The sequence below is a fragment of the Rosa rugosa genome, chromosome 2, assembly GCF_958449725.1.
Source record: "Rosa rugosa chromosome 2, drRosRugo1.1, whole genome shotgun sequence".
In the NCBI taxonomy this organism is placed as follows: domain Eukaryota; kingdom Viridiplantae; phylum Streptophyta; class Magnoliopsida; order Rosales; family Rosaceae; genus Rosa; species Rosa rugosa.
The window spans coordinates 45607350-45625322 of record NC_084821.1 but is presented as its reverse complement, the minus strand read 5'-3'; the positions used below and the strand labels follow the sequence as shown (position 1 = coordinate 45625322).

Genomic DNA, 17973 nt, shown 5'->3' with positions numbered 1-17973 from the left:
AAAAAAAAAAATTTATTTAGTTTGTCTTTTTGGTGATGCTTTAAAGTTTGGTTTAAAGTTTTAAATTGCCAATGCCGTCATGATGCCACTCGACCACAAACGCCCCAAAGGTTGTAAGTATGAAAATTGGATAAAGTGTTGGGTAAATTATTAGGGGATTGAGCATTAAGGAGTTAACGAGGTTATATTGGGTGAGTTGATACTCGGAAAAGCAGGTTAGAGATGAAGTTGAAAGGGATATTTGTGTACCCCCATGCTAGTGTTATAGAGAAAATTTTATTGATGGATTAAAGTTGTTGTACTACATATATTGTTGCACGTATTGAAAAATATAGAGTGTTGTGTGGAGCAAAGTGAAAAATTGAGTAAAAAGTGAGATAATGACCCCTATATAGTCATTTGGATCAGTGGTGTTCATATTTTCACTCGATTTCCTCTTCTTCCTTCCTTGCGATGGCCCGACTGCAGCGGTTCCCCATCGATGCTCTACGGAAAGGTGTGATTTTCGAGTAAGGTAGACACCACTCAAGTGTTTCCCAAGTGGTGGATTGATAGGGAAACTTGTAATGGCAACACAAACATGAAATTAAGTATTGCTGGAGCTTGGCATCTCCCCAATTCTGTTGTTAATTGGTGGAACAATATGAAGCTTTGTTGCTTTGGAAAATCTAATGTTGAGTTGTTGTGTTGACAAGATTACTTTGTCGGGAAACACAAGAAATCGAGGAACGACTAGTAGAGTCACATAAACTATTCTTGGGTTGCCATTGGTCCGCAAAGAGTTGAGAAATTGTGTTCCCTAATCAGAGAAATTGTTGGTAAAACAAATGATTGCGGTACCAGCAACGTACTTGGAAATGTTAGGACGCTTCGAGACCACATGGTCACGCCCTTGTACTGGTATTTAGTAGGATCACCAGCAACGTTTCTAAGAGTGGTCAAGAAAAGATCTTTAAAGGATTATAACTTTAGCAGCCAGTTTTCTTTACTTCAAGGAATCTTTGATTGCTTTGAAGTCAATAACGCTACGAATTTCAGAACGTGGACAAGTTGGTAACACACTCTTGAAAGACAACTTTGATCACGTGGTTAGAATGAAGCTGAAATGGTGACGTCAAGGAGTAATTGAGAATTCGAAAGTTGATTTAATGCCTTATTCTACAGGGGTGTGGAGGAAGGCGATCAACGTAACATGTAGAATTACATGTTGTGGCTTCACCATCAAGAAAAGGGAGAAGTCGAGAAAAGTTTGAACACAAATACTTATGCGCAATTGGCGAGCTCATGAGTCTACTATTGGGACAACCGTTCCAAAGATTTTGCTGCACTAAAGGATCAAAGTTCGAATTAGTTTTCTCTTAGTGATGATGATTAGTTTGGAGAAAGCACGTCAGGGCTAGAAAACTTTGACATGTATATTTGGAGATTCGAATGGAATTCAATTAAGAATTCACAAGTCAACAGTAGCTCTCCCGGATCGATGTATCTCCAGTTTTGCTTAGGGAGAAATCCACTACACCGGGATTCGAGTCATAAAAAGGTAAAAGACGAGTACGAGTACGAGTTCGAGAATCTAGGTGACAAATTACGCATTTACCTCACGTGTTCGCTTTTGAGACAAGGAATTTGTAACATTTCTTCCACACCAGGAGTTTACATTAACTATTTTACATTCTTGCCTCTTACTACAAAAGTTGATTTTCGTCTCTTGCATTACTCAAAATGTTTTCCTCATAAGTCAAGAGACTACACCTTAAACAATCGAGTTTTCCTTACTAAAGTGTTTTGTTTTAAGAAGTTCGTTTAGTAAATACTTTGACGATTAAAAGGGAATTAAGGAAGCTAAGGTATATCAAGAAAATAGAAAGGTCTAACGAGTTGACCTAAAATTCAATTACGGATCGTTGCTTTGTTAAATTATCCATGTCCCGAAAATTGAGATAAATTTATTTAATGGAATGTTTGGGAATGGAAATTGTCAATTGTTTTCTTAAAGTAAAAGGTTAAAGAAATGAAGGTCAAAGTATTAAGTATAATGGCCATATCTTAAATGGTTCAAATGCCATATCATTTGAATTATTTGGGAATGGATAATAGGTTTTATCTATTAAAGGGGAATTCGTTGGACTATAAGGAAATTAAGTCAATGCTTTGGTTGCTCGGTTAGTTAAGTTACAATGAAGTCAAGTTACTTATTGGTTTAATTTTATTATAAAAAACTCGAGCGTGTGCACTTGGATTTGGACAAATGATCGAAAGTCGGGAACGAACCCGAATGTGGACAAGCACTCCATATCCAAGTAGGGTGAGTTGTCCCTTCCTTGTTAGAGGCTTTTCTATATATGGAATGCTCCAGTATAATAATATGTTGCCTGCAAGTACGTTTTTGGTTGTTCATTAGTCGATGCCTCGTGATATCCGTGTTTCCATAACTGATAATTGTTTATTACGAAAACCGAGGCTAGACTTGCATGTTAAGATACTGTACCCTTCTTATGTTTTTACTTGTGACCTGAAAGTGAATGGGACCTAGACGGGTAGATTCCTAGGGATCCCACGGTGTCGATAACCGTGAACCTCTGGAGGGGGCCGTGCTCTTATGTTTGTCGAGAAAGAGTGAGTACAGACAGTAAACCAGTCATAGGAGACTCAGGGCCAGGAAATGGACACTTTCGCTACTTGTAGTCAGAAGTACTACAGAGTAGTTGGCCGGTTCTCGAAGGATGACGAACTAGGTCTGTCACCGATTTGATTGAGTTTAGCCGGCAGGTAAGTATCTCGGAGCTCCAAATTGTGTGAAACATACTGCATATGCTTATTAAAAGAAATAAATGTTTGTGGTTGCCTATTTTAAAAGTGTTTTCGATAAACGTGCACAATATTATGTAGTAAATATTTTCGATTATTATTATTAATTTCAAACCTAGCATGGTTGGGTCGGCCCCTACTAGGCATGCGAGGACGAAAGCTCACCCCTACAATAGTGTGCAGGTTTGAGCACGTGGTCGGGGAGCGTACAGGGGAGGCACATGGCTCGGCTTGGCGTATTCTTCTTGATTTTATCAAAAGAAGGTTTTGGTCCTTAATCGGATTTTGAAGTAGCATGTTTATTTACTTTTTATCTATTTCCTAAACGTTTACCAAAATTTCGAGAGACCCGTAACCCTGGGGCGCGTCTCTCATACTTTTATTTACTTGGTGATTTGTTATTTTCCAAATTGGGCTCCTATTGTAAGCCCAAATCCTTTAGCCCACTTTAAATTCCGTTTTGAAAATATGTTGTTCGGTTGCTAGAATGATTTGTCCAAGAAAGTGTTTTGTAAACCAACAATCTAAACCCAAAAGGCCTTGCGATTTCGGGTTGATGAGTTATCAGGATGTTATTCGTGACATGTCGGTTTCTCATTGGCTCGGGGTCGCGACACAATAACCCGAGAGGGGGGTCCCACACTCTGCCTCAACTCATTGGCAGTCATAGGACCCTTTTTACCTCTCTTGGACTGCAGCAAATTAACATTAACCATATGAAATAGCTTTTTATCACACAATTAACTTTTAAACTTTGCAATTGAAACTACAAAGAAAGTGCAATGAAAAGTTGTATACCTGATTTTCAGAACCTTGACCAACTTCATTATTTGCCTTCCTCTTCCTAGAAATAGCAAAAGTCTTCCTCTCCTTTGGAGGCAAATGCCTTTGACAAGTTTTAAGATTATGTCCTACTTGGTTGCAGTTGCTACACTTGAGTGACCTTTGCACCCTTCCAAGTTTCCCAACACCATCTTGAACCTTTTCAGAAGCATCCTTGATTCTCTTAGTCTTTGGCCTACCCGGTTGCCTTGAATATTGAGGAGGTAAGATACTTGGTTCTTCACTTCTTGACCACATATCCATGCTATTAACATGCATTATCACGTTGGAGTAGATACTCATATATGTACTCTTGAGGTAGCAATCTGCCACCTATGCATCCACATCCTCCCTCTTTCCAAGGATGGCAGAAATTGCATGCTTACATGGGATTTCAGTCAAATCCCACCTCCTGCAACTGCATGTCCTTGCAGCAAGGTCAACAACATTCTTGGAACCCTCAATGTTCTCCACTTCTGCTTGGTCCCCACCATTGAATGTTGAAATGCAGTCTTCAACAGCCTTGATCTTATTCTTCTCTATAACATTTCTGGCCTTTGCACAGATAGTTCCTTCATAAGCTGCCATCTTGTCTTTCCTCCTTTGAACCCTCCTCATTAACTTCATCCGTATCTCTTCAAACATTGTGATAGGTGGCTTACCCCTTGCCTGTACAATAAGGCCATTAATGCTCTCACACATGTTGTTAATGAGGATGTCACAATTGTTGCCTGGTCTGAAGTAAGCTCTGGACCAATGTTTGGGTGGCCTCTCGGGTGCTACAAATAACAAACAAAATCCTTAACTAAAAATCACAAACAATCCATTAAACATTATAAACAAAAACTGAAGTGGAGACTAAGTACCTGTCAACCAATTATAAGCATCAACATCAAGGGACTTCATCTCCTCCATTTCCTTCAGAAAGTAAGGCAAAGTTGTTGACTTTGCTGCTTTCCACATCTGATCCTTCATAACCTTTCCAGGAAACAGCTTGGTGAAGTTTGTCCATAAATGTCTTGCACAAAATCTGATTTGTGCAAATGGGACAACATCCTCAAATGCAGGTTTCAACCCCTTCTGTTTATCACTAATAAAAGTCCAGCCTGCACCTTCATTCTCAATACTCAGGTCCTTCACTAACAATTCAAGAAACCAAGTCCAGCTATCCTTTATTTCCAGCTCCACCATTGCATATGCCACAACCCAAGAAGTGTTGTTGGCATCAATTCTCACAGCTGTTAGAAGCTGACCCCTAAAGCAACTCTTAAGATGTGCTCCATCAAGTCCAATAACTGCTCTACATCCAGCCTTGAACCCCTCTTTTAAAGCTCCCAGGCAAATGTACATTCTTTTGAATATGGGTAGCTTCTCCCGGTTGTTGAAGTCACATTTTATGTCTATTGTTGTTACTAGATCAACCCTCTGCAGCTCCATCCCATAATCCCTCAGCCTAGCATACTGCTCTCTAATGGATCCCTCAACCTCCAACATGGCAGCTCTTTTAGCTCTATAAGCCTGGGACCTTGAAACTCTAGCTCTATTGGTAGCTGACATGGTCTTAGCTAGAGAATCTGCAAATACCAAACAGAACTAATAGTTAAAAAACATATCAGAACCATAAATAAGTGGTTAGAAACAAGTCAGAATTAATAAACCTGGTGTTATCTTTTGGTTAAGAGAAATCTGGTCCTTGAACTTTGCAGTTAGGTATCTCATCCTTACCATGCTATTGTTGAACTTTCTTGTACAGTTGTGAGTTGGTACATACTCCTTCATCTGAAGAGTGCTTTCATGTTGCATTTTGGAGGCAAACAAAAAAAATGGGCAGTTATCCTCCTTGCACACCACCCTTAAACTTGTCTTATCATTCTTGATATAGACATATTCCCATCCTCCCTGAATTGCCATCTCTCTTAAGGCATCCCTCAATACCTTTACATCTGCAAACACTATAAAAAAGAATTCAATTCGCTTCACTAATTTGCATCGGCGTTTAATTGCCGTCGCTAAAGCTTACTCTTTCGCGACAGAAAAATTTGACCGTCGCAATTGTATAGAGATTTTGCGACCGTATTAACTGCCGTCGCCCCTAGTGGTCGCCAACCACTATGAATTTACTTCGGCAAGCATTAGCCGTCGCAAGTTTTTAACAGTTTGCTACTGCAAAACACTTGCCGTCGCTTTAGGGTGGTTATCTGAACAATTCTATCTCTTTGATTAAAAGAAAACTTCTTTTCTTTCTATGCGCTGCTCTCTTTCTTCTTTGACCCCATGACTCCATCTCGATCCGACACTGATGATTACTTTCAGATTTCCTCTCTAGATCTGCCAAATTCGTAGCATAATGTAACTGCCGACTAATTGCTTCGATTTCGGTCCTGTCAAGTTTACCAGGCTATCTACAAACCAATCGTTCCTCTCAAGATCCTTCCTCTGGGTGAGAAACAAAAGGAAAAGGTCAGTACTATGTACATCTGTATGTCAAGAGTTCCTTTTAAAATCTGTTAATTAGATTGGGTTTTCATATTATGTGAACTTTCACCGAATCTAATATCAAATTCTGATAGGATACGTTAGGGTTTTCGTCTATTTTGAAGATTGAAAGAGCTGCGAGCTCCCTTTGTAGTTCCGCTTAAGAGATTTAGGTTTTTCTTTTGGGTCAGGTAATTGTCTCCCTTAATTCTCAGGTCTGGTTGTATTTGGATGTGAATATGGTCTCGATTATTATGGGTTTTGTTTAAAGTTGTGGTCTTTCGATGGATATTGGGGGTTTTAGATTTGTGGGTTTTCCATTGTTTTGTTTTTTGGTGAAATTGGGTTTTGGGTTTGGTTATTTGTTTGATCGTCGATTGTGGAAATTGAATATGAGGGTATGGTTTTTGCTTGATTGTTCATGGTTTCGGTGATAAGGGTGTTTGTTTGTTTATTATTGTTTGTTTGTTTGATATGTCAACTGCTGATGTCAAGCAGTTAGCCTTCCTCTACAAATAATGGAATTGTGGATGAATCGACATCAAATAGAGGAATTCGGTTTTTCTTTTCAGAACATGATAGAGAGATACAGATATGATAGATCGGTTGTTCTGGTTTTTCTTTATCAATTCAGAGCGATAGAGAGATACAGGGAGAGAGAGAATAAAGGGTTGTAGGTCTTAAAGATAGACTTTTAGCTAAAATTTCATTTAAAATTCTTATTAGATCATCTTTTAGGTTTGATTTTCTGATTAAATTTTTGCCCTGCTATTCTTCCATATTTAAAAGTTGTATTCAGTTTTTGTTTCATTAGATAGATGAATAAATTCAGAGAATTGTTTAATTGTATTCAAAATGGGTGAAAGTTTTCTCTTTTTTTCCTTCTTCTTTCTGCTGAAAATGGCAGGCAGTTGTTGGCATAAGTTCCTTTTGAATGATAAGGACATGGAGGGTCTTCTTTTTGAGTAGGGAATGTTGTCTTAGGTGAATCAAATGGTTTCTTTGAAGAGACCGATTTTGATATAGAAATAATTTTCTGTTGAACCTTGGAAGATATGAACTCAGTTTTTGGAAGGAGATTTGGTTTTCCCTGTTTTAATTGTCTCATTTTATAGTTGATTTATACAGAGATTGACACTGTTGCAGTATTAGGTTGTATTGTTGTTCTTCATATATTGCGCCAATCATCCTATGTGCTTCACATGAAATTGGTTTATAGATTATAATTATGAAAGATAGTCATCCCAAATTTTAACCAGATTATATGTGTTTAAGTGCAGTGATGGGACCAAAACCAATGTTGAGAGGAACAAAGAGGGGTACAAGTGAACAGGCAATTGGGCAAAGAAGAAATAAATCTAATTGTATTTTTTTCGGTGGACATCAGTATAATGCAGCTAAATCAAAGAAATCAAAAACAAGTAGGTGTATTTTATGCGTTTGGAAATGTTAATGTATATAAACAGTCTTAGCAAAATTCTTTTTTTCACTGCAGTTAGGTGCGGGATTGATTTCATCTCTTGGTATCTTGGTTAATTTATTGTGTTGTCTTTGTATAATACTTGGCAGAGAACTTAATTGGGAAAGGTGGGCAAGCAGAAGCTCACATTAGCCACCCCAATGCTGTTAAATTGCTTGGATTTGGCATCAATGGTGTTTGCAAATAGAGATAAAGACAATAATTTAGCAGGGTAGATGGTGAAAACCTCAACTCTTTCATTTTTGATGTGGGATATGTATTGGATCTAAATTTGTAGTTTTTGATTTAGGGATTTATACGCATATTACTTTATCCTTTGCTGCTTGCTCTGGGTTCATTTTGGTGCTTAGTCTCTTAAGGAAAATACGGAAGTTATATAAATTTCACTCCTCAGTTTTGCTGAAATTGCTTAAATGTATACTGTGCTTTTGGTTGCATTGGTTGTGTCACTACTCAGTAGCTCATTGTTTTGTTTTTGAATGATAGTAATAAGCTTTTGGTGTTCCTGACTTCCTGTTCTGTTTTTGTTGAATAGGTCTAGCATAATAGTAGGTTCTACAATCTTCAAGGTCCTTAATCAAACAAATTTGGTTTACTGATTTTATTGGCTATATAAAATCACATACTAGAATCAAGTATCAAGCTTTGTGATTGAAAGTTTGAGACTTTAAGTTTGGACATTCTCTGTAACATAGTAGAAAAGTTTAGACTTGAATTTTATTGAAACTCTTTTTGCAGGCTTTCGTTTTTGATCTTCAACCTTAAGATCCTAAAAAAGTATTTTAGTTTGCAGGATGATAATAAGTATTCCCTTTCAAAAATTTGGAGTAGAGACATACAGTGTTGAAAAGGGATTCACTCTCGGATTACATTTTTGCTCTGAATCCCTGTGTATAAAACCGACATCTCCAGCTACTTTCCAATAAGAGAAGCCTCCATCAAAGTCACCATCTACTGTTACGCAATATCAGGCTTATCCATCACAATCAACATCATCGAAGACTGGGTAAAATTTCCCATTCATACAATCAATTGATTTCAATTACAAAATTATCTACCTTCGTCTTTCTACGTAGATTAATCAATTGATGTCGAAAACTTTGTTCCCTGTGATAATAGATTTTTCTATTCATTCATTTGTTCTTTGTTATTGGATGGGTTGACTTCTCAAGTTCTCATATAATTGCTAAAAGGGTCTTTGCTATTTTTTTTTTTTTTTTTTACTGAGATTAGTCTGAAAATCGCTTTTAATTTGTAAACTTTCAGTTCCTAATTGAAGAATAGTAGTTATATGAAACGTGATTTGATTTGTATCAGTGATAGTACTTAATTTGAATCCTTTCTATAGAAGAGTTTACACCATATCTATCTATGTCAGCTAATAGCTTTAAGCAAGAATGTCATGCCTTATTGTAATAAAATGCAATCACTGTTTTTTGGTCTACTGGAAAGAAGCATATGAGGGATCTCTGGTTGTTGCAACTGGTCTAATACTTGGGTTCATACTGGCTGATAGTATAGCAGAAAAATAAACATAAATTTGGAATATACTAGATAGTAATGTTTGTTTATTTATTCAGGTTGGCTACCTATGATCTATCTGAGCTACAAATTGTGGGTGATGCAAATTGCCAGGTATAGCGACTATAGCCATAGGCAGAGTAATACAAAATAATTTGCACACAAAAGTCAAACATACTGCACCTATGATTTGTAATATACTGAGTTAACATGCTGCAGTTTCGAGCAATAGCTGATAAGTTTTTCGCAATCCAGACTACCATAAGCATGTTAGAAAGCAGGTATGACTGATCAAAGGCATCTACTTCATTTCTCATGTTAGCTCTTTCCCGAGATAGGCATTTCTCTGCCTTGCTTTAGTTACTGTTAGGCAAAACTAATACCAGAATTTTCAAAACAAATAAATAGTCTTTGTGAGCTTAAGAGTTTTACACTATGATGGAAGGCAAATATTTATCAGATATTCAAGTGTTTTTTCACTTATCTCAATGTTTACTTCACTGCTAACAGATCACTTTTAACTTGCTTTCAGACACTGCAATTTCTGGGTTGCTTTAATTTCACATTTACCACACATGTGATTTAACATATATCCATTATTTCATAAATTAGTGATCAAGACAAGGAGCATCGAGTTCATGCCATTCTATCTTTCTCCTGCAACCTTCTTGATCAGTCTCTCTTTCTTTGCATACGGACTTTTCATAGAAGATCCATTCATATATGTAAGTATTGTGTTTCTTGCTGACAAAAACCAATTTTCAATTCTAAAGTGCAAATTTCAGCAGTTAAATTATCGCCTTAGCTAGGCAGCAAACACATCTCACTTTATTTTATTTCTTGGCAACAGTTTACATTTCAATTGGCAAAATAAATATACATTTACAGTTCATCATACTCTTCTGATTCACATTTTCTACAAGTCTAATTCTCTGGTTGATTATCCAGGTTTGACGAATCTGTGAATGTCAAGCAGCTTGAGAACATATTGTGATCCATGTCAACTTCCACTATCAGATAGCCTATCCGCAGCAAAGCGCGGGCACGCTTTCTAGTTTTCTTTTGTTCTTTGGTTGATGATAAGTGTTGTTCAAGTGATCAAACATGTTTATCAGCTATATATGTATTTGAATCTGGTATTCATGTTTTGGTGCATTTTATATAAAATTTATTATTTGGCTTCTTCTGCTCCAAAGATATTAATTTGGTATGCAAAATTGCATGCCAGGTTTTTTTTTTATCAATGATATGCACTTTGCGACGGCACTGTTGTCGTCGCCAAAGACCTGACGGAAAACTTGTAGGTGGCGTAGCCATTACTCTTTGCGACTGCATAAATACCGTCGCCAAAATTCATGCGACAGCGTAATTGCCGTCGCAAATAGCAATGGCGACGCCACCAACGACATCGGCGACATTGCCGTCGCCGTTGGTCTTTTGCGACGGCAATTTGGCTTTCGGTGACGGCCTTGCGCCGTGGCAAATTGAATTTTTTTTTGTAGTGAAACTTCATTCCCAAGCAAAACTTTGGTTTTTTGATATCAGTTAGAGGGTTGAATTCAATCCCCACATCCTCTAACTCTCCATCAGAATTAATGGCATATTGCAGCTGCTCATCATCTGAACCATCCTCCCTAGACATATCCTCATCATCAGAAAAGTGCCCTAAATCCTCTTCCACTGTTGACTGTTGACCCTTTGATCCCACCCTTGAAGTATTGCCTTTTGAAGCTGCCTCCATACCTGCTTCTTCCAACCAATCTTCATCCTCAGTTCCATAGTGGTCATAATCCTCATCATCAAATTGAGGATCATAATCCTCATCCTCACTTGAAGCTGCCTCCTCACTGCCCCCTTGTGCAAATCCAACATCCTCAATCTCCACATCAGCCTCACCACCACCAAAGGTTTGAAGATAGTCCAACACATCTATATCATGTAGACCAAAATTCTCACCATCTACCACTTGTCCCCTGAACCCACCCTGACCCTTGCACACCACTTGTTGAACCAATACCACTACTCCCTTGTCCTATACTTGACTAGCCCCAACCACTTGATGCTTGTTGGTCACCTTTTGAAGGTTTTTTCCCACTGGAATGGTACTCTATAAGCTGTTTTCTTATCTTTTGGATCCAAACCTCCAGCTTGGCTTGCTTGAGTTGGTACACGGTTTTCAACCTCTCTAATCACAAATCCTTTGCTTGAATGTGGTCTGGGCTCATCCGGTAGCTCTTTTATAACAACACCACTCTTCTTTCTTGGCGAGTCAGGAAGCTCTTCTATAACAACACCACTCTTACCACCTTGACTGAAGAAGAAATCTTTGTTCATGAATACATCGTCATCTGAATCCCCGAATACTTCATAAAGCTCCACATGGTCCAAGTACAGTATGATAAGCCTCCATGCCAATACTGAACTGCACATGACAACCACATCCTCATCTGTATCCAGTTTCATAAGTGTATCATGCTCATCGCCTATCCTATACCAATAGTCGATTCTTTGCTGTCCATAAGCCGGGTTAAGTTGCGTCACCATGTTATCTACCTCCACCAATGACATCCGATCTTTATCTACATTATCGTAGTAGTCAAACTTCCCTCCAACATAACACTCCTTCTGTATGCAGCCTCCATGGTACACTTTTATGGTGAAATAATCGGGGTGAGCTACATAAGGATTACAACAACATTAGTGCTAACTCCTAAAGCAAGAAAACAAAAATAAACTTGCAAATTAAACCCTAGCCACTATGCATGCAAGAACCAAAACACAAATGTGCAAAGTGAATGCCTCCATAAAGAGGTAAAAGACAAACATACCCACTTTCAAACATTGTTTAGAACCAGAAATGCCATTCTTCACACATGGGAGACAAAGACAAAAAAATATTTCTTTACTGCCTCTAATGGACCACTTTCAGCGCTTTCAGTACTATATTAAAAGTAAAAGCAGAAAACTCACCCACAACTCCGACAATATTAAAAGCTAAACCCAACCTTCTCAACAAACACTCCACAAATTTGAAGCACTTAAATACACAACACACTGAACTTGAAGTAACCATGTTCACAAATACCACAAACCTAAAATAGTGTGGAAATCCCTAAACTCAGAAACCCAGAAATCCATAAAACCCAATTTCGATTTTCAAACCCTAGAACTCGAAACTTCCATTCCAACACAAAACCCTTTACAAAAATATCAGAAACAACACAGAAACTACCGAAAAACAACCCACATACCACCCCGAAAGAAACCCCCAATTTTTGTTCAAAACCTTAAAACTGGAAACCATCCAAATAGTTCGTCAATTAGTTCAATTCGTCATCATGTTGTTCAAAATGGAAAGAAAACTCACTATATCCACTTGCTCGCTGTCTTCAACTATCGGAACCCAAACATCGCCGTCGTCTCTAGCAATGTCGCCACCTCTATATCCAGCTTCTTCTACTGCTTCAAAATGCGTGGAATTGAGGTTCAGTCCCCCGATTCAGAAAATTTTTCCTTTTTCTTACTTTGGGGTTTTTTATTTTGTGGGTTAGGCATGATTAGGAGATGAGAGAGCTCGATCGATGATTTTGATAATTAGGGCTATTTTGGGAGAATGGGTTAGGGATCGGGTCCTAATCGATCGCAAAAAACGACAGGGGCATAATGAAGAATTTGCCATCCATCCGGCTTACTTAGCTCTTAGTTGGCATCCACGTGTGTGCCAGGTCACCCACTTAACCGAGAGATTAGACGGAGTGGACCTATTGATCCTAAATTTCGGAGTACGAGGACTAAGAGCAAGTTCACCCGTTGGGTCACCAGGTCACGGTCACCAGGGCACCAGGGCAGGAAACTATTCACTGCCACTGGATCTTTGCTTCCACCCGTTGGGTCAGGGTCACCAGTCAGTTACTGTTCATCGAATATTTTATTAATTTTTTTTTGGAAAATGAGAAATGTATGATGTAAATAAATAGTATTGATAAACAATTTGAAAATGCAATCAAAGAAATTTTTATTGGTAGACAAATTATATGTCCACCGACACTCTTTTTTTTTTTTTTTTTTTTTTTTTTTTAACTCCACCGACACTTTTATCCCATATACACCACCGAATAAGTTTTTGAAAAGTGTGAAAATATTTAAAACTCCACCGACACTTTTATCATGTACACCACCGACAAAGTTTTTGAAAAGTGTGAAATTTTTTTTAACTCCACCGACAAGTTTTTAGAAAAGTGTGAAAATATTTAAAACTCCACCGACACTTTTATCATGTACACCACCGTTGGGGTTTTTGAAAAGTGTGAAATTTTTTTCTACTCCACCGACAAGTTTTTGAAAAGTGTGAAAATATTTAAAAATCCACCGACACTTTCATCACATGCACACCAACGACAAATTTTTTGAAATGAGTGAGTGATAACCCACCGACACTTTTATGTGTGAAAAATTTCAATAAATAGACATGATGTTTTCACTACATACACACACCATCCGAGCTTAACAAACCTTCACTCTTTTCATATCTCTAGCATTACATATTTCCTAAATTTCCCTCGTTGCAATGAAAAATTTGTGGGATCAAATTCGACGGTCTCAGGATGAAGATGATGAAGAGATGATGGCCACTAACGCCATTGTCATGGCTGCAGTCGCAGAAGAATCTGGAAACCAACACCGAGGGCGCGGTTCTCATCCGGGTCGTGCACCAAATGAGGAACGATTTAGAGAAGAAAGGGGCAAAGGTATGTTGGCCGACTACTTTGTCGACCGGCCAGTGTTCAAAGATCCGGATTTCCGAACACGTTACAGGATGAGTCTCAATCTCTTCATGCGTATATCTACTGACCTTTGCCAGTATGATCGTTACTTTGTTCAAAGGTCAGATGCTACCGGCAAAGTCGGACTGCTTCCGGAGCAGAAGATGACAGCTGCCTTGCGAATGCTTGCTTACGGTGCAGGGGCAGATCAATGTGCTGAGTATTGTCGGATGGCGAAATCCACCTCCGTCGCAGCCCTTCAGCACTTTACACGAGGAATTGTTGATCTTTACTCAGCAGAATACCTCCGCGCTCCTACTGCAGCCGACCTCAGACGACTTCTTGCCAAAGCTGAGAAGAGAGGTTTTCCAGGAATGATTGGGAGCATCGACTGTATGCATTGGCAATGGAAGAATTGTCCGACAGGTTGGGCTGGACAATATAGTGGTAGGAAACAGATCCCCACTATCATCCTGGAAGCAGTCGCATCTTACGACACCTGGATTTGGCACGCATTCTTTGGAATGCCCGGGGCATGCAACGACCTGAACGTCTTGGCAAAGTCTCCGTTGTTTGATGAGCTTACCGCCGGTAGAGCACCTCTGATCCAATTCCAAGTTAACAACAGAGCTCACAATCTAGGGTACTATCTCGCCGACGGTATTTATCCTCGATGGGCGACTTTCTTGAAAACTGTTCGAAATCCTACACGCCCCAAGGAAATCGAGTTTGCAAAGGCTCAAGAGGGGTATAGGAAAGATGTAGAGAGATGTTTTGGTATATTACAGTCACGGTTTGGCATTGTTAGAGGAGCTGCTCGTGGGTGGCATAAAGAGGACCTTCGATACATTATGTTGACGTGTATTATATTACACAACATGATTGTCGAAAATGAACGACCTGAAGACAGCGATGATGAGTTGGAGTCCGATGATGAGGAGGATAACAATATGAGGCCCAGGATTGCTGAGGTATGGGAGGGACCAACCGGTAGAGACTTTGATCCTGTTGGTAGAGATGCTCATCATATGAACGGATTCATGGACCGCTACCAAAAATTAGATCTGAGCACAGTCACTCCAACCTTCAGGAAGACATCATTCAACACTTTTGGGAATTTCAAGGCAATAGGAGTATCTAGATCTGCTATTTGTGTGTGTTTTCTATTAGTTTTTATGTTTTTAATTATGTTTGTGTGGTTTCTACTTTAGTTTTTATGTTTTTAATTATGTTTGTGTGGTTTCTACTTTAGTTTTTATGTTTTTAATTATGTTTTTGTGGTTTCTACTTTAGTTTTTATGTTTTTAATTATGTTTGTGTGGTTTCATTTAGCTTTTCATTTGTATTGGCAATGGACAAATAAATTTTCATTTCATCAATCTAATATTACATAAGTGAAAAACCAAGCATTGGAATCATAACAATACAATTATTTAAAATATATAACTCCCTAATTTTCCTAATCCTCATCTTCATTAGGAATCCAATTTGTGTTTGTGGGGTCATCCATATGGTTGGGGTTGGTGGATTCACCCGAAGAGAAAGGTGGGGAAGGGACACCACCGGTGAATGGTGGTTGTGGGAAGCCACCGGGGAAAGGAGATTGTGGATAATACCCACCGGGGAAAGGAGGTTGTGGATATGCACCGGGGAAAGGAGGTTGTGGATAGCCACCGGGGAAAGGAGGTTGTGGATAATATCCACCGGTGAATGGTGGTTGTGGGAAGCCAGATCCACGGGTTGCATCTTCAGCTTCTTTCTCCGCAATTTTTTTTTTGTTTTCTTTGCCAGTAATTCTTTTTGGTTGGCGTCATCTTACTTGTGTCCATCTCCATAATACGCTCTTCCCTCTCTTGATTTTTGAATTGTTGATCTTGAATATCCAATTGCAAGCGTATATAATCTCGTTGTTGTTGGTCACGGAGATGTCGAGCATATTCCTCATCACGTTTCTCCTTGGCAGACAGCATTGATGTTTGGTTGGTTGATATAGTCTCCACAGCGGCTGTCAGAGGACTGGAATCATTAGATGCTTTCTTTCCTTTCCGAAGAGCTTCTTTGGCAGCCTTCTTTCCTTGAGGCCTCACCGAAGGATTGGGAGTTGCATCGGCGTTTACCTCATCTGCATCTATGTCCAACTGGACATGAGAATCAGGAACGGATTGTTGTGTGTGCATCGGTTCAGTTCCTCCCCTGGAGGTTCCTCCAGCCGAAGAGGAATGGTTTGGAATGTCATCAAATTGTTGAAACCCCTTAACAATCTCGTAACATTCTAAACTAATGAAATCACCTTTTTTTGGTTTTCCTTTCGATTTGGTCATCGCAGCTCTCCACAAATCTTGTGCTTGACGTACCTATTTAATTTAAACAAAAAAGTATAAATCTATTAGTACAAATATAAACGAGGTACAATGTATCAACTATTTAAATATAAGGTGACTATAATGTATAATTTAAATAAAATGAAGTCTAAAGTATGATTATGAAGTACTAATTTGAAGTATAATTATCAACTAAATTTTAATATATCAACTAATAATTTAAAGTATAATTATCAACAAAATATTTCAACAAATAATTTAAAGTAAGATGTATCAACTAATTAAATTTTAATATACACTAAAAGAATCATAAAAATTAATATTCGTGTTACACTACAAATTCATACCTCATCAATCATATTCGCACCACTCTTGTACCACAATTTCGCTTGCCTTAACGCACAATGCCAAGCATAAAGTTCGACTTTCAAGGTTTTCCACCTCCCTTGAAAAGCTTGCAATGTTCGGACATATCCATCCCAATGTTCGGCATAGTGTTGGCGTACCTCTATCCATAGATCATCTTTTCTTCGATCCGTACCGATTGCCGGATCTTGGCTAACAGCCTTCCAAGACTTGCACAATTGAATGTCTTCAATAGTCTGCCAACGTGTCCCGTCAATACTTGGATTTCCTACGGGTTGGACAATCGTATTGCCTCGTACACTCATATTGGAATCAAAAAATTGTAGAGTATGAAAGCTATGAGGAGAAGGAACAAAAAATTTTGAGGAAGAAAGATGATTTTTTTGGTGTGAGAAGTAAAATAGGAGGTGAGGTATTTATAGGAAATTGTGGTTATATTTTTTTTTGTTACCGTTGAAATCTAACGGTATTTTTTTTTTTTTTTTAACCCCTGCAAATCGATTTTGGAATGTCAGCCGTCAGATGCATTTCAGTTTCATAAGCAACGGTCCAGATCTGTGGACCGTTGCATTCAAATCTGCAAAGTAGCCCAACGGCTACACGCCACGTCGCCGCAGCACGCCAGAAGACGACAAAAAAACGGCGCTACGCGCCTGCAGGCGTTGTCCCCGCTAGACGACAAGAAACTGCGCTTCACTTTCCCCCCGCGGCGCGTCTCCCCGAGCGTCAGTTTTTTGGGCCACGCTGGCATCCTGGGTCACGGGCTCGGTCACCCTCCTACCCGAGTTCGTGACCTGGGCCTCCCACTGTTGTTTTGCCCCAAGCCCGGTGGAAAGGTGAATAGTGAGCTGGGTCAAGTTTTTTCCTGCTTTTGACGTGGTGCCCGGGCAATAGGATGCCCTGTGAACTTGCCCTAAACGTGTGAAATTCAGAGGTCAGGGACTGAAGTGTTTTTTGATCAAAACCTCAAGGACTAAACAGTATTTAGTCCTTCTTTTATTATGTTTTGTTATTTCTCTTATTTTACAGTTTTAACTTTGTTTTATCATTTTAGTTGTTTTTTTCTTTTTTTTTGGAGTAAATGAGAGAAAATAGGACAATTACGCATGTTTTACATGTGAGAATTAAAAAGAAGAATTTTTAGCAAGATGACATGTGAGTAAACCTGTAAATGGACCGGATTTGGAGCGGATCGACCTAAATCCAAATCCGTTTACTAATAAATGAAAATTCAACCCAAACCTGCTCCGTTAACCCAGCAGATCGTTGATAGCTTGATCCAAATCCGTATCCGCCGGATTCACGGATACCCGATCCGTTTATAATTTTAAATAGTAATATTAAATTTATATCATGATACCTCATAAAATATTAATAAAATATTAAAACAACATGAAGAGTATCACCGAAAGTCGAA

At 38.7% G+C, this 17973-nt stretch overlaps 3 protein-coding genes across 3 annotated transcripts; 1 reads left to right on the top strand and 2 right to left on the bottom strand.

Moving 5' to 3' along the window:
* Window positions 1–3963: 3963 nt before the first annotated feature.
* On the bottom strand, window positions 3964–5541 carry LOC133730850 (uncharacterized). The gene is made up of 3 exons (XM_062158363.1): window positions 5289–5541; window positions 4497–5204; window positions 3964–4409 (listed from the first exon to the last, which is right to left on the bottom strand). Exons 1-3 carry the CDS (start codon window positions 5539–5541, stop codon window positions 3964–3966), a joined length of 1407 nt encoding a protein of 468 aa, XP_062014347.1.
* Window positions 5542–13673: 8132 nt separating this feature from the next.
* LOC133730849 (uncharacterized) lies at window positions 13674–15482 on the top strand. Its single transcript, XM_062158362.1, has 2 exons — window positions 13674–14880; window positions 15349–15482. Exons 1-2 carry the CDS (start codon window positions 13674–13676, stop codon window positions 15480–15482), a joined length of 1341 nt encoding a protein of 446 aa, XP_062014346.1.
* Window positions 15243–16939, bottom strand: LOC133734838 (uncharacterized). Its single transcript, XM_062162443.1, has 2 exons — window positions 16538–16939; window positions 15243–16223 (listed from the first exon to the last, which is right to left on the bottom strand). The coding sequence occupies exons 1-2, from the start codon at window positions 16859–16861 to the stop codon at window positions 15618–15620; spliced, it is 930 nt and encodes a 309-aa protein (XP_062018427.1). The 5' UTR covers window positions 16862–16939; the 3' UTR covers window positions 15243–15617.
* Between the last annotated feature and the right edge of the window lie 1034 nt (window positions 16940–17973).